The sequence below is a fragment of the Xenia sp. Carnegie-2017 genome, unplaced genomic scaffold (genome assembly GCF_021976095.1).
Source record: "Xenia sp. Carnegie-2017 unplaced genomic scaffold, XeniaSp_v1 HiC_scaffold_3, whole genome shotgun sequence".
Lineage (NCBI taxonomy): Eukaryota > Metazoa > Cnidaria > Anthozoa > Malacalcyonacea > Xeniidae > Xenia > Xenia sp. Carnegie-2017.
In genome coordinates, this window is record NW_025813493.1 from 5,134,852 (window position 1) to 5,162,068 (window position 27,217).

The window sequence follows — 27,217 nt, forward strand, 5'->3', positions numbered from 1 at the left end:
GGTGGCAATTTTGGCGTGGCTAAAAGAAATGTATTTTTTAAAAATGGGGTTTAAAAAGTGTGTACAATTGAATATACATAAGGCTTTACCATTTTAAATAAACAGGGTGCAATAAATGTGAAATAACAAATGATTATTAAAAAATTCTCCTAGTTTTGTCGTTGAAGAAAGGCATTTGAAGTTCTCGAATCGAAATTTTTGAAATAATTTCTCGCGGTTGATGGAAATACACGCGAGATTCAAAAGGCGTTTTTCTGTCATAGTACTGCCTATCTGTTTTTTATCGGAAATGATTAATGACATTTGGAGAATAAGGAAATTTGACGGACACTGAAATTAACACGTGAATATCTTTTACAATTTGCTACCTACTTATAAATTACTGCAAAGAATTTGATAAAAACTTTTACAAATGGCACACAATCTATAGCTATTAATTTTATTGGATGAGAATGGATTTAAAGTCCAAATATATTTCATTTTTGTTGTACTATTGAATAAATAATCACTTTCATCACTTTGCCGTTTCACTTCAAAAATTCCCACAGGTTTCCAAATTTCCGACAAACACCATCAATAACGTTGAGCGCGGGGAGGCGCTTAATTTTTGAAAACAATCAAAAAATTTTATCCAATCTGAATGAATGAATGAGAAAACAATTTTAGCCAATCTGCATCGCGTTTTAGCATTCAAAAATATGACGAATGTTTAGATAAGTGTCCTAGCATAGGTTTTGAGAAATATTTGGCACAAAACCTAAAAACATTTGCATTTTCCATATGCATGGAAATACATTTTAATGTAAAAAACTGCAAAATGCAGTAAAATTATTCATGACTAATGAGATGTATTTTTTCGTGGTCTTCCATGTACTTATAAGATATTTATGGTTTTGTGAAAGTGTTTCTGTTAACGGTCGTTAATTTGTACTGAGAGTTGCCTACCTTGTCAAGACCTTTAAGACCATACATACGTGTAACTCACGCGAGATAGTCCACGTAACAAACATTGCATATAAATCAAGAAATATACTTACTACATAAATCGATTGCATAAAAAACATAAACAGATTTCTGGGCCGCCAAAGGTAGGACATGCAATACTGGAAAGTTTCTACCTGTGAATGAAAGTGAACTAATGTCTTCTACAATCTCGGGAGAAACTGAAAAATTCTCTGTTGGCCTTGTACAATACCTCGTCAATGACATTCTATAGGGTACTCTTCTCACAACACTCCATCCGTATTTACAAATTTTGCAGAGTACACTTTGAATCTTCTTGCATGCAAATCTCTTGTGGTGATTGCTTCCTCTTCACTTTCAAAATCAGATTCCTCGTCCTAAAGCAAAGACACTGCTATATATTTTTTCATGTCTTTAGCAAGATCATGAACAATTCCCACTACTATATACCACTTGAGCCAACGAGTTTAAACAGTGTAAGTATGATTCATCGATATTTCTTTAAACAACATCTCCAGAAGACTCGGTTTTGTTACTCGATTGTTTTGGTATTGAAACCTCGTCTTCGCCATGGGTACAGAGCTTTTATCGTCGTCAACATGGTTGGAATCATTCGTATTTTCTTTGGTCCACGAGTCACATTCCAAATTCTCGAGTGTACGCTTGATGCTTCAACTACGTTCAGTTTCATCAAGCTTTCTTCAACCTACAAACGACTTAATTACCAATAACTTAACAACGAGTTACTTAAACATACCCACGCGTTACAAATATCTCAACAAGTTTCCAATAACATACCAACGAATTACCAATGAGTTACCGCTAGCAACCTACTTTTTAGTCTACATAGCTACATTGCTTAAAGCTCAACAGCAAGTTTGCGAACTATTCTCAAGGCAGTAAAAAATTCCTCAAAAAGATATGAAGCATTTTAAACACTAAAACGGATATAAGTCAAAATGTAAGAAATCATAGACTGCTGCAGCTGCTTTTCTTCTTCAAGGAGATAAAAAGGAAATTTATATTTTGATACAAACACACAACATTTGAAAGCTCAGATACTGATCTTTCATTATGGTAAAAAATCACGGTAACTTATTTAGTAATTTCAGTTATGCACAAGAGCAAACGGAAGTTGGATTGCTTTTTGCGACACAGTTTCAGTAAATACTATACCAAGTCCAAATAAAAATCCATCTGCCAATCAATCAACACGAATAAAGACTGTAGAGATTTATTTCATTGTAAAGACTATAAGCAACAAATTCTACGACAAAATACATAATGTTCACTACAGATATATCATTATCGTTATGAAATCACTTTATTAAAAATTTCCTGATTGTTTCATTTTCATTTCAGTGAATTTTAAAGAATAAGAAAATCCTTTCCAATCTTTCCAAACAACACCTTTGTACCAAGATACAGAAGGTTGATAATTGCCATGATAATAATAACCATTTAGGTTGGAATCATAACAATAATAATACCACCAAGCACTTTAGCATTTACAGCGCAGTTTCCTCCGCCATCTGTTTCTTTATCTGAATCTTTTGTCGGGATTTGGACTTTTATGCGGCATGCGTAAATAATTATTACTGTACTTTGTCGGGCTAGCCCACCTCATGCGAATCAAATAAGAAACTGGCCCGGCAAAGTCGGCCAGCCCGGCTCATATGAACAGGCCCTAAACTAAATTTATAAAAATTCTTCATGGTTTGATTTTCATTTCACTGGTTTTCACGTTATTAAACCAAGCCAAGCAAGATTTTTACCATTAAGGTTGCTATAATAACAATTTTTATACCACCAAGCACCTTGCCAGTAAGCAGCGCAGTTTCCTTCATCATCGGAATCTTTTGTTGAAAACGCCGTGTCTTTATGATAGCTTAATGCATCCCTAACATTTCCTGAAAGGTAGTAATGGCTCTTGAGCTCTGTCGTGATCTGTATTTTAAAGTACACATGAACACATTTTGGTGTTAATTATTCTGATAGATCTTAAAAAGGTTATTCAGAAAATTCTAAATTTCATTTTGGGTATTTAAATTTCGGTGTTTTGATAGCTTGATTTAAACACAGGACTCGACCAAAAAGAGAACTCATTGAGTTTATGTTATGTATAATATTTTTTAGTCCAGGCTTACAATTTTCTACTTGCTTTACAAGAACAAATCTTTTCATCTCATGGAAAATTACAAATATACCGTTTTTTTTGCGCTGTCATGCTTGCGCCATTCCCTTCCTTGGTTATATAAACACAAAACAAAAGAAATTCGACGTAAAAGTGCCAAAATACGAGCTGTACTTGTAGATAATATGCAGACAATCGTTAATCTTTCGCAGGAAATTAAATTCTTCTATTAAAGATAATCTTGACAATGTATGGTGAATTTTTTAGCTGTAAAGGTGGTATTTTTGTTGTGATTGACATTCTTTACAATAACTAGCAACGGAAACTTAAATATTTCTTACCCCCTTTTGCAGGTGCCAACGTCTTTATGCAAAAGCAAACTTTGATTTAAATAATTTAAAAGCCTAAAACAGTGTTTCAACAAGACAAAAATAATTTTTTAATAATGTATCACTGTTTGTTAAGCTCTATTATGAGTTTAAATGTAAAGAAATACATAAAAATGCATTTTTTCCAGTGTATGATCCAGTGTAATGATATGATCCAGTGTAATGACGCCAAGGCGCGAAACTTTATAAGATTATTCAACTACATAATGAAATTCATGTTAAAACCACGAGAAGTTAAAGTGCTTATCTCACAATTTTTTTTTCGAATTTTCGTATTGCTTCTTCAAAAGTAATCTAAAACTTATATTACAATTTTTTCATGCGCTGCATTGTCTTCGAATTATTATTGATCAAATATGAAATTTGACAATAAAAGTTGATAATTGGCATAGGGCCTGGATCAAATCTCTGTGACGTAACTTAAGGAACAAGTCAAGCGCTGGTCATAAACAATTAGATGGCGGAGTTGAATTCTGATTAGGAAAGCTCTCATACTTCGCAATGTGATTCGGAGTATGATTATATTCCCGGTTATGTCATCGAAGATGAAACAAGGAACATTAATGACCAGGAATATAATATAATAGATGAAAATCACGGCGAGTCCGAGTCCTATCTATACGCTGATGAACCAATGGCCGAACAAGCATGGTATGAAGACTACGTGGAAAAGTCAAATGAACATAAAAGCAACTTGAAATGCTACAAAAACTTGATCACACAGTTGAGTTGAGTTCTTGGTGAGTAATAAAATTTCTAATTTTAATTCAACTTATGAAATGTATTTCAATTCAGGTTTCAAGTTATGAAATATAGACATAAACGTGCAATTTTCTATTCAAGATTACCATCGCTTTTTATTTATTTTGGGTAAAAATTGTTAAAAGATGCTCGATTACAATTTTTTAATGTGATTTTCTTTATTGATCAGGTGCAAGTGTGGTTTTTGTCAAGTTACACTTCTTTGGAATCCTCTAGAGGCCTGGTGCTGCCAAGAACTTAAGTCTGTAGCTGAAAGCTTAACGCACCAGTCGGTTCTGGCAGATCTGTCAACTATTCCATGTTGTGTCACTCTACACCCAGGTTTCAGACCAGTTTGTTTGGAGAAGTGGTCGCTAAAAACGGCTGCTAGGAAATACAAAACCAGAGAACAAAGACGATACAGAGAAACAGGATCTGAAAACATGTATAATAGCATATTATTTTATTTCCCAGTATTTAAGTATATTTTAGTGTTATGACACATTAGTAATGATTTGGCTTTATATTCAGGTTTTTACGATGTGTTGCATACAGAGAATTCACATCTATGATTTATGGAAGCTTAGGAGAGGAAAGAAGACCATTACCAGCATGAGCATACCATGCAATAAGATCAAAATTTAATGATAAAAAGTTGGAATTTAGAGGGTACGAAAAAAATGAAATAAATGAGTGATGTGAAAATTAAGTTTTCCTATTTTTTGGGCACTCTGCCACATGTTTGTGACCTTTCATTGGCTTCTTGCATGTCAAACATTTTGGCTGACTTTTTCTTTGAAACTGCCACTTTTGACTGACAGCTGAATGGCACACTGGTAGCTGCTGGCATGAAACAAAAACATTTTTATTATTTAAAATGATTTTCAAACCATGTTTAGCTACCACATCTTATATAATCATTATTAATTACCTGGAATTGAGGGAGGGACATCATTGACCACAATGCATTTTCAACGGCCTGTTTTAGTAACACCTCAGCTCTGGGTTGCTTTTGCAGCATGACATTCATTGGTGGTGGGGACATTTCTTTCAAAAGATTTTGTGAATTTGATAATGCGTCTTTGTCTTTTATTGACAGCATCACACTCTCAAATAATTCATCCACATACTCTAAAAAGAAATTATTGTCGTATTCAATACTATGAAATGATGCAAAGCAACACATTTAGCAACAACTTACATTGTCATATTGGAAATTTTCGCCCACCTGCAATACATTCCAACATAGGAATAATGAATCATTTTTGGAGCAAAATGATTCAGGACAGAAAGGAATATTTCCAAACAACTTGTTTGAGCAACAGGTGAAGCCTGGTGAATTGACTTCATCAGCTGTGGGTTTAACAATTTAGCACTAAGCTTTTCATGAGCAACTGAACCTTAAACATTACAACAAAGAATGATGATAAACTGTAAGGGAAGTTATCTTTAAATAATGCCTTCACAAAACTTCTAACAAATATTCCCTTGGTTTAATATCAGGGCCATGAAAACAACTTGAAAACAGTGGATTATCCAAATTGGTGTGCTTGTCTACTATGTGACTCAGGAAAGATTTGAACTTTGCCCAAATTTCTTTGCCATCACAATAATAAACAGCCGAATACTTAGTCGGTGTCCATTGAGCGCGTTTTCTTGCAACAAAATTCACCCAGATTTTACGTCTTCGCTTCGCTTCAGGACGCTCATCACCGTAAAATGGTATACGGTGAAGAGAAATTCTTTCCGCAGAATTTGCTCGGTTTGAACAGACGAAAACTGCACATCTATCAGGCATTTTGATGCAGAGCCGTAGTAAATAAAGTAGAAATTATAGCAAAAGTCACACTTCAGAAAAACTTCCTGTCCTTATGTTACGTCACATACTTCTCGATTCAGGCTCTTATCAAGCAAATTGAACGCGCAGCAATTTTCTCCATAATTGCCGATTTTGAGAAAAGAAACGCATTTATCTCATAAACGAAGCCATCAATCAGAAAATTATAAAATAACTTTTACAATGATTTTTTTACCTCAATCAGAAAATTCAAAAAAAAAAATTGTGAGATAAGCACTTTAAACTTGAATCCTAACTTCATTTGTGTTTTCTCTGATAGCATAATTTTTAATTTTGTAAATATGCATTAAAGATGACCTTTAAGCGAAAATCTAAAAGGTAAGAATTCTAAAATTTGTCACTTGATTCCAATTTGTACCATTACTACTATGGTATGGCATATGGGTGAAACATGTTTTACTGTTGGTTGACAGTATTGGTGATTAATAAATCAGGGACGATTTTCATATTAGAATTTATTATTTTTATTGCCTATTATGTTATATTTTTTAGATGTTGATCGTCCAGCTTTGTGCAGTCCTGAAAAGAATTCTTGGTGTTGGTGTGTTACTTGACTCTGATGATCAAAGGATGTCAAAATGTCAATCATTAACAACACCAACAGTCATTTTCAGGACTGCTCTAACCTTGAAGATCTACATCTACAAGCATTTAGCTTTACTCATGTTTTATTTTCACCATCATCTCTTGCAGGAAAGGGAGAAAAAATGTTAATTATACTGATATGAGCTCCAATCGTGAAAGTGATGGTAATGTATTATACATACAGTGATCTCATAGCTACGTAGCTATTAATGAAAATTATTATTGCTCTGTTTTACAGTAAAGTATGTGGTTATACACTCTGGTTTACATAGGTAGGAGAAGGGTGCATTTTATATTATATCAGTTTACATGTACCTATATAGACACTGTTCAAAAAAATACTGATGCAACAAATGTGAATGTAGGCCCCACAATTATTTACTGACTGCATGATTGATCTAGTGCACTATTAAACATTTTATGTTGTTTTATTGTGAAAAAGTTGAGATTATTAATTTCGTAGATATGCAATAAATATATACGGGGATCCATACTTTACTTCCTTTTCAATGTCATGCCTGCATGTTCTATAGATTTCTCTTGTTTTAAATTGCTAAGTTTTTGTATTTATGACTTCATGATATGTTTCAGATGATTTTGAAGTTGATTTTGAACCACAAACAAAGAAGGCGAAGCATAAAGAGAAGGAAATGAACAAAGAGAAGAAAGGCGAGAGAAGGTGTGACCAAAAATAGATTTTTAATTTTGGGTAAAGGGCATCATGCTGTTTTACACAGGTATTATAGTAGATCTCTAATCCTTTATAAGCCTTTGTTTTGCCTTGTGTAATCCAATGTACACACTAATTTCTTCAATGTGTGATACAACAACGTCATGACATTTTTTTCTATTGTAAGGCCTTTGTTCATGAAAAGTTGTACCAAAGAGATATAGAAAAAGCAATTGAAATGCCACTAATAAATACACCTTATGACAGAAAGGATAATGATGTTAGACAAAATGAAAGCAGTCATATCAAAATAAATAGTGAAGGTATCGGTATGTAAAATTATAAATGAAACTGTGAAAAGTGATTACATCATGAAAGAGGAAAAAAGGTTGGGAAGCTGCCCTAATCTACGCAGTAATGAAGTAAATCCAATTCAAACAATGATTTTAGAATTTTTAAAGTTTTTCATTGTTAAGTATTATATAATGCTGTCTTACATTGACCTCGAATTCACATTTTTTGTAAGACTCTTTTTCCCCATCACAAAGCCCTTAATTTTAAACTCATAATGTTTACAGAGTAATCAGTCAAAAGCACAAGTTTTGAAAATGACAACTTTGTTATACTGTCCTAAATGAGGACAGAGAAGGATTTTCTGAGAGTTTTATAAACTAGTCACCACTCTTAGTGGTCTGAACTTAACTGTTGAATTTAGGCACATAGTGGCATATATCCATCAATCACAGTTATAACTGGGTAGCCTTAAAATTAGGAATGTTTAAAAGTGGACATATGAAGTGTATGGATGGATGAAGGTGTGTATGGATGAAGGTGTATGGATGAAGGTGTGTATGGATGAAGGTGTATGGATGAAGGTGTTATGGATGAAGGATGTAGGTGGTGGAGGATGTAAGGATGCATGAAGGTTGGATGTATGATGGAAGGGATGGTGGGAGGGTGGGGATGGTGGGGATTTATGAAGGTGGTGATGTATGGATGAAGATAGTGATGTACATATGAAGATAGTGATGTACCTATGAAGATAGTGATGTGTTGCATGTAGTACTACTTTTAATGGTGTGATGAACTTTCTAATTGACTTTTTGCATGGTATTGTAGTGTGTGATTCAAAATGAAAATACATGATCATTATTATGTAAGATGCAGTACCATGTACATATAATGCTGATTGCTCTCTTACTCATTTAATCTAATTAAGATGATGATGCACGCGACACCTGCGATGCACGTGACACCTGCGATAAGAGTAGTGCTAAAGTGAACAAGATTCATGACAATGATGTCGAAAGTGATTCCAATGAAGGGAAAATTGCGAACCTGAAGAACGGCAAGAAAATGTCTGGTGGGAGTCATATGTTTTCTGCCAGGCTTTATTTTTGTATTTATAAAAATTGTCATTGATTTCAAGCGTCTAATTTGCATATAATGAAATAACCAAATACAGTTGGCATGATTATACAATCAAAATATCAAAACAGTTTGATACATACGTAATTGCATTTGCTCGCAGCTTGTCTTTCGTGTTATTCTTATTAGTTTTTCTTCTGACGAGTGCTTATAATAACAAATTTTTGATACACATTTGTTTTAAAAAGAGTCGTCCGACTACAAATGCACCCCTGTTGTTGGTACAAAGGATAAAAAACCATCACCTATAAATTCTTCCAAAGAGAACTTTGGACATTTGAAAAATGAAGGGAAAATTTCCACATTTTCTTGCGTTGGTACAAAGGAGAAAAAGTCATCACCTATAAATTCTTCTAAAGAGAGCGTTAAGCATATGAAAAATGAGGGGACAATCTCAACATTTTCTTCACCTAAACTGTTTACAAACAAAACCAGCGGTTCTTTTTTTCTTGGCGGTGTTAAAATTAAGAATCCAGGTCCGCCATTACGTGTAGGACTATCAAGAAACCATAAGGTTAAACCACTTCACAATAACGTTACGCTTTCTCAATAACAACTTACTTACACCAAAATATTTTATCTCTGTTTTAATAAAATATGTGAAATGAGTTGTAGGTGATTTGTAAATATTTCAATGTATAATAAACATTGTAATTATACACTAAAAAACTCAAAACATGTCGTTATGGCCAATTGTTGGAGAGTGTAAAGTCAATCTATGAAAACCACCAACTAAATAGTATTTGGTAAGCCTTCCTCCAGCCATGCTATATACCTATGAAGGATTTTAGGCTTTCACGTGATAATTTCCCAAGCAATGTGGATACTCTCCACTGTTCATTCTTGGGATTTTAGTTTTGGACCATAGTTTCCAAAGTTCTTACTCTCTACATAGTCACTGACATTTCTTTAGCTGTAACCCACTTCACTAGCTAGTTCGCTTTTGGAGTAGCATCGATCTTTCAACCTCACCAATACCATTCCACGACATTCAACATTGATTCGTGGCTTTGGACGTATAATTCAGTAATTTGTCTAGATTCTTCTTATCCACTAAATAATTTTTCTTTCACTAAGGGCTGTTGGAATGAAGTTCGACTATATATGTCTTAAAGTGAATGGTTTGAACCTGGGAACTCTGAAGATGACTACCGCTAAGGTTGTCGAAACGTCAGTCAACATCAACACGAAAGTCCTTAGGACTTTATTGTCATGGGTGATCTACATCTACAAACATATATATATACGTCAAATGTCATTTGTGACTGTTGTAGGACATCTAACCGTGGTTAAGTATGATTAACAACAGAATGTAAATTTGCATTATAGGCTATAACGTCTTCCCAAATAAAATAAGAAAATTGAGCAGTTCTTTTTGACAGTTGAATGGTGAAATTATACGGTCAATTACAAATTGTAAGGCAGACAAATTGATTGGTTCTCTCTTTTACATTAAGTATATAACTTTCACGCAAATACCATCAAGAGCGTTAACTGTACCTCATAAAAATGTTTCTACCTTTTTCAAACTTATTTCTGATTCATTTTTGTATACAATACGTAATACAATTATATGTCTTTCAATACTCGCTCCTTAAACTTATCCATACTAAATTCCATCACTATTGTCTATAAAATGATTTAAAAGTGGCAGGTTTGCATGTCTATCCTACGACTTAAAGCTTTTGCCATTAACCTTAAATGATGCCCAAGTATTGACATGCAAAAACTGGTATTTGCGATAGATTTCAATTGTCTCGGTTGCCTGTTTTGACCAAAACTCCCCAGTGATCTCAAATATATATGCATGTTCTACTTTGGTTGCTCCTAACAGTCGATTCATTTCAATTGAATTCATGATCCACGTTTAGATATACTAAAAGCATAGAAACCTACATTGTCTTGTATTTTTAAGCTTTTGTAAGTTACAAGAAAAATATGCATGTGTATATGTTTTCAAAGTTCCTTTGTCGACGCATCCTTGTAAAAATCTCACTTTTGAAATATGTTTTTCCATATCTGTACATTATCATACATTAGGGCATTGTCAATCGCTTAAAAAATGTTTTGGGATAAAGAAACAACAGTCTCAACCTCAAGGCCAAAATATGTCAAAATGCCATTATACGAAGTTTGTATTCTGTACAGTTCTTGCTCGCTGGGTTAGATTGTCCATCTTCTAAATGTGTTTTTCTCGCGATATGACTCTAGCCAGTCACGTGCTGCTTTCATTGATGAATTCATTGGTCCCTGTCCGCCAACGTATGCGACTTTACCTTCTTCGATGGCGTAGAGTCTCTCAGGCAACGCTCCATAGGCCACATTTGCATTGTCGTCCATTGTGTCTACCATTATTTGACATGGAAGATTGAGTTCTTGTAGCTTTTGCGCGGCTTTGCATCTTTCATATTGATTTCGATGCTTTCGTACTTTGATAAAGTTATTCTAAAATGAAGTGAAATTAGCTTCCTTCATGACTTTATCAAGAAATCTTAAGACATGTTTTTCTATACACAAAAGATTGTCAAATAATGAAAGGGACGATTCTTTTTCAAACAACATCTTTGTTTTTGCCTAATGAAAGTATAGTTCAACAGAAGTTCACTATTTCTGCCTTTGAAAAAGGTCCCATTTTTATCAGTAAGATAAAAAAGCTATTATTATGTCAGCAGAACATATTGTCTGGCTATATAGCCTACTAAAATGTTATGAGTGTTTGCAAAAGATTTTTACCTGATGAAATTTATATGCTTCGTTATTATTATTATGGTTATACAAAGAATGTTTTATAAATCACGAAATTGCTGTAGCCGTTTAATTTCTCTTTCATGTTATACTGGAAAACTATTCTTCATAATGAATAACGTAGCTATAATATAACTCTACGCTTTTCATCAATTCAAAATTATGTTGAAGAAATAGAAGAATTTACCTTGAAAGACCATCCATCAATTGGATGAGCTTCTTCAATATATACAACGACAAAATCCACGATATCTGAAAAGTCTTGAGCTAGAACACCAAATTCTTTCAGTTTATTCATAAACACTGGGCAACTACAACTGCCAAAGTACACGACTAATGCTCTCTCAGCTTGAAGTAAATCAAGTAAACGCACACATTTCTTTCCATCGGGTGTTACCAAGGGAACATTTTGTGCCTCCAGTCCGTTTCGCATTTCCTTTGTAATATCGACAACTCTTGATTTCCAAACTGACTTAAACATTTCCCATCCAAGAAATGTTTCCAAGTAGTTGGTTTTAGGGATATTTAATCCCGTCACTTTTCTCATACCATTCTCGAGCACAAACCCTAAACCTAGTTATTCATGAAAATCATAAAACATTAATCATGATCATTTTGACAGAAAAAAGGAAGAGATGCCATATATTAGTGTGAGAGTTAGTGCACCATTATAAGGCTTTTTTGTTGTGTGAAAGGACGTACTTGTTTATCAAGACAATATGTATGTGATTAGAAAAACGTTTTATGGTTGATTGAACAAGCAGCACAAAGCCCACATTTAAATTTAAGAACAGTCCAAATGCACACAAAATTTTATGTTGCCCAAAATACGTATGAACTAGCTGTCTAACATAAGATTGTATTTTATTTATATATATATACGAGTATCTATAATGTATATGCCATTTTAAACTACGAAATCCGAAATTTAATGTGAACTTGTAAAAGCAATTTGATCCGCCGTTACTAGCTTAACCATTGTTCTGCGAGGTCTAAATTCTAGGCACCCTTTTTAAAGCTTACAAGCTTTTTACTTCTGCTATCTGTATATTTAGTTTATAAAATTTTACATCTGTAAGGTTTGTAAATTTTAGCTTGAGCTTATTTGCCTGCATTACAGGAAAAAATGACCGAAGAAACGAATGATTGTTATGGTTAAGGCGTGACATATAAACAACGTAGGTTTCTCACCTGGAATATGATAAAATATGCTACAAATAGCAAAAATGACTGTTACTTCAACGGTAACCCAACAATTAACTGCGATCCTGTACATACTTTCACCTTTCATGTCTGTCTTGCTTGAAGTCTATGTGACTGGGAAGATTTCGATTCATTCATTTGGTGTATTTGAAAGTTCTTAATTTGCATTTTTATTCTTTTAAAAAGCGTAAAATCACGGTATAATATTTCCTGTTCTCTGTTTTCATGGGACATTTCAAATGCCAGGAATAACCGAATACACATGAATAACGGACCAACAGCCAGAAATTTTCTCTCACAAAAAATTTCCATGCCTAATCCTTGAAAGAAAAGTAAAATGTATGCGAGACATGTTTTGAAAATTTCGTGCAAAGAAATCATGTCATAGCAAAATAACATGTAATAAACTTTAATATTCAATGCGAATGACCTAGATACGATAGTGATAATCACGCTCGTAAAATGACCACTATTGTGTTTGATAGTTTCATCCGTGCCAGCAAATGTTTGTAACGATGGAAAACATCAAGGAAGAAAATTCAGAACATTCTTTACTCTATATAGGCATAGACGTTTTAAAGCATTTTATATTTCAATGAATGCAATCGAACTTACCGTAAAGGACACCCTTGAGACCAAGACTTGGTGTTCTGTTGTCGGAGGTGTCCGCTTATGAGATGTTTGTTAATTTTGCATAATTATAAAAATTTTTAAATATGACTGTTTTACAATGTTTTGAAATATGATTATATGCTTGATAACGACTGAAAAGTCCAACATCTGTACAGTGAAACGTTTGAGTCCATAGACGTTATCACATAACCAATTCATCATGTATATTGTCATTGTATAGACACAATGCTTAAAGTTCACATGACATGAAAAAATTCTCTTTGAGGGACATAAATGCGCAAACCTGGAGAAGAAACTATAGTGGTTCATGAAGAAAAATGAAGGAGACGAAAGAATTTACATGCATTACAAAGCAACATCTATTTATATACCGTAATATGTCAATTAGTTGGGATAATTACTAATTTGACTGAAAATAGATCAAGTGCAACCGCTTACAACAGTTTATAATGTTGTTTGTGTGAAGTTGTTTTGGTATTCACCTCCGCTAACGAAAGGTCGTAAATGTGTCTTCACATACAAGAGGTCTTGGCTTTTGAGAAGTGTCTAAGTTTCTTGACTGTATACGATTTTTTTCATACTGTATCAACCCTAAATCTGGTTTTCAATTATTATTTGGTATATTTATGAATATATAAAAAAATTTTATTCCAGTTGTGTGTTTCTTAGTCAAATGATTTTCGACAGATGAGCGTAGAAATATGACATTAAAGATCAGCCGGTATAAAGACGGTGGAGATAGTAGGACAATAGAAGTAAAACATTAGTGATCGAACAGTATAAAGCTAGGACCATGGAAGTAGGAGAATACAAGTAAAACATTAGTGATCGAACTGTATAAAGCTAGGACCATGGAGGTTAGGTTCATATTTGCTCTCATTTATCTCTGTTTTACGATTATCGTAAATTTTTCAAACTAAAGTTCATTTTCATTCAGTTAAATTCACTTTATCTACTCGATAAAAAGCAACTTATAAATTTATGTATAGTGATTATGATTATGTTAATTAAGGATATTGCTTGATTCTCAATTAGAATATTATCACTAGCTAAATTGAAAACTTGTTAATAGTATTTTGTCTTTTTTAAATTAAATCCATATGTGCGCTATTCGTACCTTTTTTCTTAATCTGCCCGTACACGCACGGTCAGCGGCTAATCACTACGTGAAATGTGGTTGTATCTAACATCTTTTAGTAACATCGGGCATCGCATAATAAGGCCTGTTTCAAACGTTGAATTTTGCATTTTCTCGAATACAATTTGGCGTTCGTGTTTTGCTCACAGCAAAGTCTGGAACGCGATAAAGTAAAGGCGTCGTGTAATATTATTGAAAGAAAAACAATCAACGTTGAATAAGGGTTGCTGCATTTTTTCAAAACAAAGTAGAAGTGCTTTTACAACAAAGATTATTAAAATACGTTGCTTCAGACTAGTTAAAATATACAAAGCATATTCAATTTTTTGTCTTCTTTGCTTAGCTTGCGATATAACATGACAATGAAAGTCTGTAATCGTTTACCGTGTTTAAATTTAAACTTTGCGCCATATTAAAATATCTATTTTTACCATAGATGTAGTAGTCATAGGTACGTACATATTATATGTGTGAGCATTGTGCCATCATGATTATCCAATATGGCGGCGTCAACATGGCAAAAGATATATAGATTGTACTACAAAAATGAGTTTTTTCGCAGTTCTTGCCATTGTATTGTATCGAAATTTATCCAATCAAAGTTTATATAAAAAAGGAACATACGGCGTATCATGCGTATCATGCGTTTACTCATATTCACAATAAGCTTTTTCAACATAAGCTTTTTCAACTTAAATGGTGTATCATGCTCTTAAAACAGAACATTCAGACAATTTTACTGGTTCATTGGTTTGCATCGATTTTACAATAAACACCAGACAAGTCCGCTGGATTATACTCATTTAAATGTCTACACAATGATAGATGATTCCTCAAGTATGGAGTGCAATTGCTATGATTCTTTCCATCACTACACCCCAGCCGCCTTAAGAATGTTGGCTATATTAAATGACTCTATTCCAGAGGCCAGATTTCAACATATCATCATATTTCTGGCAACAAAACACTGGAATTGACCAAGTGACCACTTTAAATAAACTGTTATCGGTGTATAATTTCAATAGTTTTTATTGAATTCACTCAAATACATGCTTAAAACAATTGCTGTATATTCCTCTTTTTTAAACTTTGATTGGATAAATTTCGAAACAATACTTCGGTAAGAACTGCAAAAAACTTCGTTTTTGTAATACAATTGATATATCTTTTGTCCTGTTGACGCCACCATAATGGATTACTTATGATGGCCCCAGCTATTATGCATGCATCATCAATCTATGACTAATTGACTATTATATCTATGATTTTTGCCAATGACTTTTACGCAAATGACAGCTGGCCAAAAAAACAGAGATGCTCACTTTATATGTTCATAATTGCAGTTTAAATACAAATTGCCTTTAAAGTACTTGCACTGACTTTTCCTTTGCATGCATATTTAATCAGTTTGTATCAGTTTCTTTTTTTTTCGATGAAACAACAGCAACACAAACCTCTCAATAACGTCCATAGATTGGTTCGTGATGTTTTCATCTGACAATGTAATTGTTGGATTCAATAATAAGTTGAGGATGAATTAATTTCCACGCACCAATGCAGTTTTCTGTTAATGAATGGAATAATAGCTGGCTTAAAGATCTATCAGCGCTAGGAAAGGTTCCTATGTCGTATACTGGGACATTTTTGAATTTTCTTTTCCGAGCAATAAATTATTCAAAGTTTGTCAAAATCGATAACATTCTCCAGTGAATCTATATTGAATACAAGATACGATATTCCTTGGAATATCAACTTTATTTGTTGTCTCAAGCTGTTTCGGGAAGTAGAAGAGAAAGTCGGTGGTAATGTATTCTTCAAATCTTCATAAAGGTATTGGCGGAAGCATTTTTTCGATAGCAGAACTATAAACCACCTTGTGACATGCAGTACAAAGTATATAATTAAATCCATTTGTTTTTAAATGACGTGTCATGCTCTATGATATTGTCGTGTTGAACAAGCACTTTGATTAGTCTGCTTTGTGGCATGTTCATAGCTGCTCGATAAAGATAGTTGCATAGGTTGGTTTTTGTGGTTAGTCACTCTTTGAAGTATCTCTCACTTTGCTGGCAAATTATGAACGCGAAACCAAAAAGCAGTCAATCTCTAACAAAGGAGTTTTGGTCTTATTTTTCAAATAGATTTCTTAGTGTGTTTGTTGTTCAGTTATTTTTCTGCATCAGATCTGTGATTGCATGGTTGGTAGAGGTGTCAATAGATTGAGTGACATTTGAATGTCCACAGAAAAGGACATTAGCAACGAATTCTTTGTAACAAATAGTTTACATTGCTACATGACAACATATTTTATTAAAATGACCTCTGTCAACTAGTGAAAGTTTAACTCTGTAATATATCAAAACTATTCGGTTGAACAATAGCAAAATTATAATGAAATTTCTACTTTGCAGAGACCCATACATTGTAAATATAGTCAATTGGAATTTACAAAACAGCCTTTCAGCTGCTAGAAGAAATAACTAATTTATTCTCCCACACAAACAATTTTAAAATTTAAATATTAAAGCAGCAGGTAAAATCTTTCTATTATGCTGCGTAAATGCAAGAAAAAATATTATAAGGCATCATGCATAGAGAATTTTCTAAAGTATTTTTGGATGTATGTTAAAGCATAAAAGATGAATAAATTGGGTTCATTGATACCTGACGAAGCAAAATTTATTAGAAACATGATGAATAAAGTACAATCTCTAAAAAGGCGTGTTAGAGCCACATCTACGTCCTATGACTTCTCTAACTGGCTTCTCAAACCTAAAAATTCACAACTCTTGTTGACGTTGCGTGACTCAAAGAAGAGAATGAACAATATTATATGCGTGTCTTCGTGAGAATTTCAATGCAAATTTAAAGCACGCTAATAAAATTACGTCAATGAAATTAAGCTATTGAATAATTTAAACGTTAAAAAGAATTTTTTTAAGAGGTGTTTATACTTTTTTGCAATCAGTATTAAATATTCCCTGTCACTCAATCTGCAGTTAATAGAAAAGGGGTAAAATACATTATAATGAACTATAAAAATTGAACAAAAGTTGCTTATAGACAATATTCTTTTTTTTAATTTATAGTATCTTATCTATGAGCGGAAACTAACATCTGCAGTGCACATTTTTCTTTTAGTTTATAGAGATACTTGAAATAGTTGACCAATTTCAATAACGTCAAAATAAACATATTTTTTCCCGGGGTGTTGTTATAACGAATTAAATAATTTGGTCTGTTATTTTCAATGTAAATGGTATTTCTTCGAATTGTTGAAACAATATTTTTGCTGTATATTTTTTCTTACACTAAATTTCTGCAATTACGGCTCTTTATCCAAAATATAATTAAAAGTCATCAAAATTTGTGTCCCCGTCCACAGAAAAGTACTTGTCTTGTGTTGATATCAAAATTCAAAAAGCCAATATTACTAGCACTTTAGGACAAGACAGTTTCTACTTCAGTTACATTTTTCTAAGCTGCTGTTTGAGAAGAATAGAAAATAACTCGTCAGAATTCAACATAGAAATTTCATTGATAGCCAAATTGCCTCTTCAATGGTAAGCAAAGAAAACATAAAGAAAACCTAAAATTCAGCGCTTATCACATAATTTAAGAACAATAGCTCTAATGAATTTAACTTCCTCATCAAGACCATATATTTCATTTATCATAGGGATTCATAGTCATGCTTATACGTAAATCAACGGATAATCTAACACAATCGTTATCTTATAAAATACTTAAAGCATTATGAAACATTTTTGTATGTTTTTTTTAAACATTTTTTGTAGTTTGGAGTAGTGCAGCTAATTATCATATATATATAGCTACCATTTGGTAATTTGACTATTCTAAAATTATTTAAAAATCTTTTACCATTTTGCAAATCTTGTTATCATTTTATGTCTATCCTTATGATGGAAACAAAAACGAATCGATTGATCACAACTAAAGATAAAATTCTACTTATTTATATTTATGAATGTCTGGAAATATATTATATCATATTTCTAATGATACGCCAAAGAAAATAGTAGCTACATCAACAATATTTGAAGCAACCATCATTAAGTATTTTTTTCTAAATAGAGATAACAATAAAATGTTTTTTAACTATCATAGACATTTAAGAATAGTAAAATATTTGTAAACTGTTTTACGTTTTTACATGAGAATGATAGTAAACTAAAACTTGAATGCATGTGTGATAAAGAATATTTGATTGGACATTAAAACTAAGCTTTAGGATTGAGGGAAATGATAAAGAAAGAGAGGTACATAGTTCAACAAATTGAAATGGGGCAAATCATCATCAAACATCAATACAGAAGTCATTTTAAAAAGCAAGGAATGCATGTAGAACAAATGATACATTTTTCGTCTTTTGTTTCTTCTGCTACAATTATTCAATATTGCAAGAATATTTTTGGCAAATGGCAAATGCCATTTAATTGTCTAAAACAAAATATTTGAAGAAGTAAGAATTTTTAGCTTTTAGATTTTCTTTACTTTAGCAGTTCTGTCAAAATACTCATAAATTTCATTCAATTCAGAATTTATATAATTATGAGAGTCGTACTTCTCTATACGACTGACAGATGTTGTAAAGCAGAATATCATGTATTGCTTAATGGCCTCCATTTCTGTAACTAGACGACATGTAGTTACAGAGAGGCCAGCGAGTCTGTTAAACACTGCAACACAAATTATTTGGCATTTAATTTTGCTGGCTTAGTTAAGCAATACGTCTTTCCCATTCATCTGGTAAACTGAGTTAACATGAGCAAATTTGAATTCAATCCATTTTAAATTTTTTCTAAACCGCTCTTGGTGAATTTCATATATTGCGTCATTTCCTTATAGTGGACATTGAAATGTTTTATTTATTTCTATGCTTTCGTTTCCTAGAAACCTTACATCTATTTATTCAAAACACGTTCTAGGCGGGTGAACTCTACTTATATGTATTGTTGTAAACACGAGTCTTTATAATGAACAATTTGTCTAATCTATTGCAACAATATCCAATCATCATAAATTATCTGAAAACAAACGTGAAAATACTTTTTGGAGAAGGAAGTTAAAATGTTACATAATTATAGAAATCAATACTTGATTTATATACCAAAAAAAGTTTAAGAACAAATGATTATATGATTATATTGATGATAAGCCTTTCATAAATAAAGTAAATGTTTTACTACAAAAGCTTTAAAGAAATTAGTAATCGTTCACCTTCTAATAAATAGAAAATAAAGATGATATCAAGCTCAACAAAAGCGTTTCTTGGGACTCTCATAATCCTGTCTATTAGTGGCCAAATAGTAAATGGTAATGACGACATATCAATCTGCAAGAAAAGCTTAGAGACATTAAAAGACAACGTGAAAGAATGGATGGAAACTTGCGTTGATAAAATGGCAATGACGATAACACAACTGCATGCAAGGAAGTAAAACAATACAACAAAGAAATGATGCAAATGCAAACAGAAATGTGTTTTTACAAAGGTATAATCTTTAGATTTGACAAATTTTCATAGTTTCTTGTTCATAGCACCAAAAACAATATTCAACAAAATAGGTAGAAGTTGTGCAGCCAATCTAATTTCAGTTATTAGTAATATTTCTACAGTGAAAAATTCTTTCTAAAAATACTTATTCTGGTCTTTCACAAAATATTATGATCGTAAAGTCTATAAAAATTTGCATTTTTTCAATCCACTCTCATCGTTGTTATTTATAGTTTTTTTATTATTTATTTAGATGTTTATCCAAAGCCATATTTGATTATTATGAGCTTTGATAAAATATACTCTGTTGATTCTATTACTGGAGATATTCATGTCAGCACTATTAATGGCTCCAGTAAGAATAAATCTGACCATGCATCAAGATATAATGACATAGAAATTGATGTAGTTGAGAATGTGCTTTACTACATTGATGACAAAGACATCAAACGGGGAAATCTTGACTTGACTAGAAACGAAATTTTTGCGAAAAATGTTTTGTTCATGATATTACAGTTGACTGGATTGGTCGTCGTATCTTTTACATTGACTCCACGAACATTATCTACCAAATTTATTTGAAAATTACAAGTGTTATGAGGCTTCAACCAGGCTTACAATTTTCCAGCATTGCATTTGACTCAAAACATGGGTAAGGCGATATTGAAATTCTTTTTATTTACTTGTAAGCGTAAAATTAATAAACTATGTCAATCTATTGGAGGGTTTTCTTAAGTAAGGTAAGAGTTTTTGTTTTTAGAGATGGTGTTTTAATTTAATAGAAAAGTTGAATTTTATAAGTCCGTATTATGGTTTGTTATTTAAAGGTTTAATAATAGAAAAAAATATCGATTTTCTAGGGAAATCAAAACTCGCTTTTTCCCGAGGGAGCGAATATTAAGTATTTTGTTGGCTATAAAGAAACAAACGTCATATAGTTCGACAGATTTTTATTAAAATCAACGTCTTTCGGAGAGATTTGGCCAGCAAAATTTTATTGCGTGACTATAAGGCATTTCAAACCAACTGCAATAATGAACACGTTTCGTGTGATTATTCAGCACACATGCAGTAGAAAATAACATGCAGATCCTGAAATTTCAAAAATCGACAGCGATATTTATGTTGAGCAACCAAAGAGCTTTGAGAAAAAGGTAACAACGGAGGGATCAATGTTTATATATGATGAAGTCATTAAACAAAATAAAACAGAGCGGTAGAAACTGAAATAAAATATTAAATAATTACTTTGCACATAAAACTTTAGTCAAATACTCACAGAACCTTGGCTTTCCACAACCTACAAAAAAGTAGTACAACTTCACTGTGCAACTTAGTGTTGTACATTTAATTCCATTACTGGCTTGGCTAGCCACCTAAGAGCGCTTTTCTTTGTCAGAAAAGCAATTTGCTTGACGCCTCCATGGTAATCATATGCTTAATAAGATATGCCCTACACAAAGATTTCAACAAATTGGGAGCATTGTTTGTTGCTATACTGTGCTCTTTTGTATACTTTTTTGAGGCAGTGTAAGAGATGTGCAACAATCTCAATACGGAATGGCAATAAAGTTTTAAAATATTCACGAATGTGGTGAACGTAAAAAACTTCAACTTTTCGTTTTGTAATGAAGATAAAAGAACTACACACATTCCAACGTAGTTACATGAAAAATATAAAAATGGATTTTAGTTTTCAAAAATGTGGCAATTTAAAAACATAATCAATATATCAAGTTTATAGTTTTTCACGCCTTCTTTTAACTTGCATTGAATGGCAGAGTATATTGAAAAGTCGAGAGCTGCAAATTAAGTGGCTGCACACTTCCCTTTAATAAATCCAATCACACATCCAATCAAATCACCTGAATGGAAAATCATTCCACGACCTTTAGTTCATGCAGTGTTTCTTAGTGTAGCTTAGGCAAACGTTAGGTCTGTAGCTGCTCCACTGATGATGAATCTGAAGATAATAATCATGTGATTAAAAGAAATTGGCTTAAAAGCCTTGTGGAGCGAGAACTTTCTGAATATGTTATAAATAATTTACGACTTTAAAATAATTTCCTCTAACGATTCCTATGAACTCTCCATTCATGAGAGCCTTCTAATCAATAAATACAAGCCTTCACTCTTCGTGCAAGGAGGTTCCATTCCACTTAACCTCTCTTAACTTCACTAAATTTTACTTCCCAACTTCTTTATCATGTAATCCATTTGACACCGCCTCCTTTAGTCGTAATTTAACACCTTTTGTAAATACAATATCTTGTCTTAAAATCTCATTATAAATTATTACTTGCCTGAATATGTCTTGAGTAAGGACGAAACGTCAGTATAAATTCAATTTTACAGCTTTTGGTCTATTTCTATAGCTCTAATTAAAACTTTATGTTAGGCATTAATTGTTATCATATTACAAGAAAAATTAAGTTTCACGAACACAAAAGCCAAAAGAACGGTAATATATACGAGAAAGTTTTAAAGAGTTCGGGGCAAGGTGCAATGAACGACAAGAAGACATGGACTTTGCTGTTACTCAAATGCGTAATATATTTAAGAAATGTATTGGAGAATGCAAATATGCTGCGATGATACTCAAATCTTCCAGATGCATCAAACATTTTTGATAAAGGAAAAGACATATTGTTTAAGCAGTTTTTGCAGCCTGCTCAATCCAAAGATTCTTTGAAACACGAACATGACAAGGCGATAGAATTATCATTTTCAAATGATAGCAATAGCGCTAGCTCCAGTGTCCACGTTTTTTTGATTATTCAGAAAAACAATGAAAAAATTTGACAATTACAAAGAGAAGGTTAAGATAGTTTTAAAAAATTGTTTGTCCAAACAAACTGAAAAAAAATTATCAACAAAAGACAATTTTTTTGAAGCTATAGCTCTTTTAAAGACATTTGTGGACGATGATCCATCCAAGGAGCTGCTGCTTTTCATGCAAGATGAAACTGAAATTAAGAAAGCTTAAAATTGAAATGACAAAGCTTTCTTAATTTTATATCATTAAATGGTGCATATCATTTAGCAGCACCAAATTTTCAATTCGAAGTAAACTTCCACGCATCAGCTAATTTTCAGCATTATCAATTACCAACACAATTCATTCAGCAGCCACTCCAAACTACAACATTACTCATTCCAACAATAATCTCAAACAATACCAATCATTATAGAAGTTATGTGAATAAAATTAACATATTACATTTATTATTATGCTCTGAATAACATGCAGTGTTTAATTACTTCATATATTTTAGTTCTGTTTTTAAAAGAGAGATTTTAAATGATAAAGATGATCTTTTCCTGTTAGTTACAATAGCTTTATGTTGCTATATTATCAAATTTTATGATTATGTTCCATTAAACGGTCTATATATGAAGGTAGTTCTGAATACTTTGACAACATCTTTGTCTAAACTAAAAAATATTCTATCTTTCCTTTCTTGCATCTATTAGCTTGCCAATTGTTTATGTATTTCAGTACGTATAGAGAAAACTAATGTACAAATATTTTTATTAAGGTATCTATTCTTGGCAGAAAGTACAAAACGTTTCTTATGGTTATGGAGCATGACTGCAAATAAACATCATATTTTTTCCGTTTCACTTCAGTCAATAGCACTTGATCTAACGCTTGACATGGCTAAAGAGAAGATTTATTGGCGAGTTTCAAACGGAAACATTTTTTCTTGTGATTACAACTCCCATAATGTAATTGATTTTGGAACTTCACGAGGTCCCATGGCAGTATTTGGGGAATTCATTTATATCATGACTAGTGTTGGACAAAGTGTCGTTAGCGTCCATAACACAACAGATCAACGTACGAGACGTAAATATTTTCTTCCTTTAAACAACACTTATCTTGATTTGGCTGTAGCAAAACACAGTACCACTCCTGATTCAAACGGTAGGTAAATATTTACCTTTTTGACATAATAATCTAAGACTTGCAAAAACTCCCACGCTAATGTTCATAAAATAGAAAGACGTTAAAAAGTTCAAAGTTACATTGCTTTAGTAAACGGTTGTTCTTCCTTCCAAAATTATAGAAAACTTGATGAACATTAAGTTTAAAGTGCAAAGTGCGTAATTTGGACATTTTTGGCGTTTGTCTATTCTTATCAAACTTCTAGCGTGGTAATTTAAGTCTTTATTGTTTCTTACATCATTTAAACAATCACTTAGGCTTGAAATCAGTCTTAAAAAAAAACAAACATGAAAATAGATTGAAAGACAAAAACGTCCAAATTAAGCATGTTGTGCAGTGAGCTTAAGGTTTATCAAATTTCTTAAAATTTCAGTATATTGCAAAACAGAGTTTGAACTTTTACATTTATAGATAAAACTAGATTTGAAACTTTTCATTTTTTTGTGCATGCTGTTCAAATTGAGGCGATTACGAACTACTCTCAAGGTTTTCGTGATTAATTTTTTATTCATTTTACTTTAAAGCCATGCCAAAATACATGAGCTTTGACACATTTTGTGAGAGCTACTGATGAATTGATAATTTTCTGAACATTTTTAAATTATCTAACTTCTTTAGTATATCTCTTATAGTGTCCCAAACAGCCAGCAAATTTGTTCATACTCTGTAAATTTTCAACATTTATTTAATTGTTTTGTTTTTACGAAATGCGCGAACACCAAAATTACCAACATTGCATAACAAACTTGCTTGCTGGGTACGTTATTGTGGATACTGAGTGACAAATTGCGTTCTTTGAGGAAGAATATGTTTCGTTTGAAATCCCTGTTTGATTTCATTTTTAATTTTATTTATCAATATAGCGACAAGCACTTTTAACTTTCCTTTGTGTGGACCCAACACATACTATCGTAAAATTAATGGAACATTGAACTGCACGTGTATGGAAGGATACTCAGGAGAATGTAACTCGTGCCAAGGTATGGATTTATTACTATCTTTATCAAGATTTTTTATCACCGATCATGAGTAAAGAGCATCTCTGTGCAGTTTTAAAACTTTGTTCTTTGTTGAGAATCCTGACTGTTCTCTATGCTGTTGCTTCTGTGCAAGGAATTTGCTGCATCTACATTTTACATGTAACCACAAAAATAAGGCTCACAGCACCACATACAAGTTCATAAACCATTATCAATACAATCAAGCAGGAAATCAGTAATAAATTTATGAAAAGCTTCAATACACTTAAAACTTCCCCAGCACACAACATTGAAAGTGTATGGTTCTCTTAATGACAATATCATATGCTAGCATTTACACATTTTGAGTTTCTCTATATTAAGGATGGGTTAGGGTTAGGGTAAGGATTAAAGTTAGGTTAACACTCCTCCTGAAGTTAGTAATCTAGCTATGGCCCTGCTAACCTAGATACACCATATTAGACAGTCTTGAGTTTATTATTGGTTGGCTTTCGTAAACTAAGAATTCTGTAAATCCAAACTTAAAAAGCATTTTGACAGACATGCTTCCAGAAATCCTAGAATGATTGCACCTCAATAATATTACATCAAACTTCTTCAACCAATGGATTGTATCTTTATAAACTCTTTCCAAGAACAGACAAATATGGTCGTTGTCCGATTACTCAGTAGGCTATGTAGGCTGAATCTTACATTCTCGCGTTTTTAAAAGTCGATTTTCCTTTAAACATAGTTTTTACTCTTTTCCATTCTAGATGAGATAAATGCTCAAAATTCCAATAATATATCCTGTTGGAAACTGTACGATATACTATTATAATGCTCTATATATAGAACTCATAAAGTAGTGAGTTTATCTCGTTCGAAATTTAAATTTATTCCATAATGTTTAAACCATGAGTAACAAAACTGAAGAAAGGAAAGGGCATAAGAAACGGAAATGTCCTGAAAATACTGAATTTTTTGGGAGAAAATTATATCACTTAAAGTCTCACAAAATTTTCTAAGCCTAAAGGCCGCGCAATTATTCATCCGCTGCTTAGTATGGGTGCATGCACTGATAATGTTCATTCATACATATCTTGTTCATTTTCGATGTAAGAAAATTAGGTTTTACTGTTAAGCATTCACTTCCTTTAAAAACCTAAATAAGCAATATTTTTAAGAGGTACAATAAATAATGTCAAAAAGTGTTTGTAAATATTGTGTAATAACGTTTTTTAGTAATTGGCATTAACTTTCTACTGGGTTTATTAAAATTTCAAATGACTTTCTTACTATTCAATTAACGCTATTAGAGTTAGACTGGAATTTTTTATTCAGACATAAAAAAATTTCATGTAAGCACACAATACAATGAAATTGACTTTAATATGGAAAATTAGGAATGTTATTTGAAATGGGCGTAAAAATGAGCTATATTTGACAGCTTACCTCAAGTTCATGCACAATTTTCGTGTTATGATTTCCTTATTTTAGTATTTCTTTCTCGATTACAAATATTATGGAATGAATTAGTTTTTAGTCTAAAACAGACAGTTGATTATGCACAATATAAATACATAACAAATCCACATCAACACTTAACGACTATTGTAACCATCCATTTAAACACAAAGGTTTCTCTTTATCGTTAAAATGTCAAGTGTTAGCCAGACTACATAAGCTTCACAAACAATTTCTTTTATTTCTTTTACAATTTCTATACAATTTTTTTAAGAATTGTATTCTATTATACTTTACTCTGCAACTTGTGGCTACTCTACAAAACCAGCTCAAAGACCCTCCTCATTCCTTAAAAACACTTTACGTATTGAAAGACTTGTTCTAAACAACATCTGTCTGCAAAACACAATCCTGCCTTTTAAGCATTTTAATCAGCTTTTACAGTTTAAAAGTGCATATTAAATATTTTATTCTATTCGTACAAATCATTCTGAAAACAATTACTTGTTATTGTTGTCTTATTTTTTTTTCATTCGTCTCGCAGGCTGTCCTTCTGATTGGTTGCATATAGAATCATCTTGTTATTTCTTCAGTGCAAAAGGAGCAACATGGAATAAAGCAAGAAAACTTTGTCAACAGAAGGAAGGAGATCTTGCTGTTCCAAAAAATAATGTTGAGAATAATGCCATTCAAAACGTCATATTGAGAAAAGGCGCTATAATTATTTTATTGGTTTATATCGCAATAAAAGCGACAATCAGTTTTACACAGTTCAAAATGGCAAGCCCAGTTTCACATCATGGGCTCGGGGAGAACCTGATAATCATAGGGGTGTAG

At 32.4% G+C, this 27,217-nt stretch overlaps 3 protein-coding genes and 3 long non-coding RNA genes across 7 annotated transcripts in view; 3 read left to right on the forward strand and 3 right to left on the reverse strand.

Moving 5' to 3' along the window:
* Positions 1-4,926, forward strand: part of LOC124454828 — a 37,574-nt gene extending 32,648 nt beyond the window's left edge. Inside the window, exons 2-3 of the mRNA XM_047005585.1 lie at positions 4,418-4,672; positions 4,759-4,926. Coding sequence (XP_046861541.1) covers positions 4,418-4,672; positions 4,759-4,843 — 340 coding nt within the window. The 3' untranslated portion in view covers positions 4,844-4,926. The remainder of the gene's footprint in view (positions 1-4,417; positions 4,673-4,758) is intronic.
* Positions 2,390-19,908, reverse strand: LOC124454838. Its single transcript, XR_006951621.1, has 3 exons — positions 19,898-19,908; positions 6,980-6,985; positions 2,390-2,462 (listed from the first exon to the last, which is right to left on the reverse strand). It is a non-coding gene; the product is annotated as an uncharacterized LOC124454838 (long non-coding RNA).
* On the reverse strand, positions 5,022-5,205 carry LOC124454835. The gene is made up of 2 exons (XR_006951619.1): positions 5,159-5,205; positions 5,022-5,070 (listed from the first exon to the last, which is right to left on the reverse strand). It is a non-coding gene; the product is annotated as an uncharacterized LOC124454835 (long non-coding RNA).
* LOC124454827 lies at positions 5,205-6,125 on the reverse strand. 2 transcript variants are annotated; one of them, XM_047005583.1, is made up of 3 exons: positions 5,698-6,125; positions 5,456-5,627; positions 5,205-5,358 (listed from the first exon to the last, which is right to left on the reverse strand). In XM_047005583.1, exons 1-3 carry the CDS (start codon positions 6,023-6,025, stop codon positions 5,346-5,348), a joined length of 513 nt encoding a protein of 170 aa, XP_046861539.1. In that variant the 5' UTR covers positions 6,026-6,125; the 3' UTR covers positions 5,205-5,345. The 2 variants fall into 2 exon arrangements, with proteins under 2 accessions (XP_046861539.1, XP_046861538.1); XM_047005582.1 differs by having other exon boundaries at positions 5,211-5,358; positions 5,429-5,627.
* On the forward strand, positions 10,095-10,717 carry LOC124454839. The gene is made up of 2 exons (XR_006951622.1): positions 10,095-10,136; positions 10,684-10,717. It is a non-coding gene; the product is annotated as an uncharacterized LOC124454839 (long non-coding RNA).
* A 3,886-nt stretch (positions 19,909-23,794) lies between the features above and the next one.
* Positions 23,795-27,217, forward strand: LOC124454957. The gene is made up of 3 exons (XM_047005710.1): positions 23,795-23,933; positions 24,818-24,934; positions 26,925-27,217. Exons 1-3 carry the CDS (start codon positions 23,795-23,797, stop codon positions 27,215-27,217), a joined length of 549 nt encoding a protein of 182 aa, XP_046861666.1.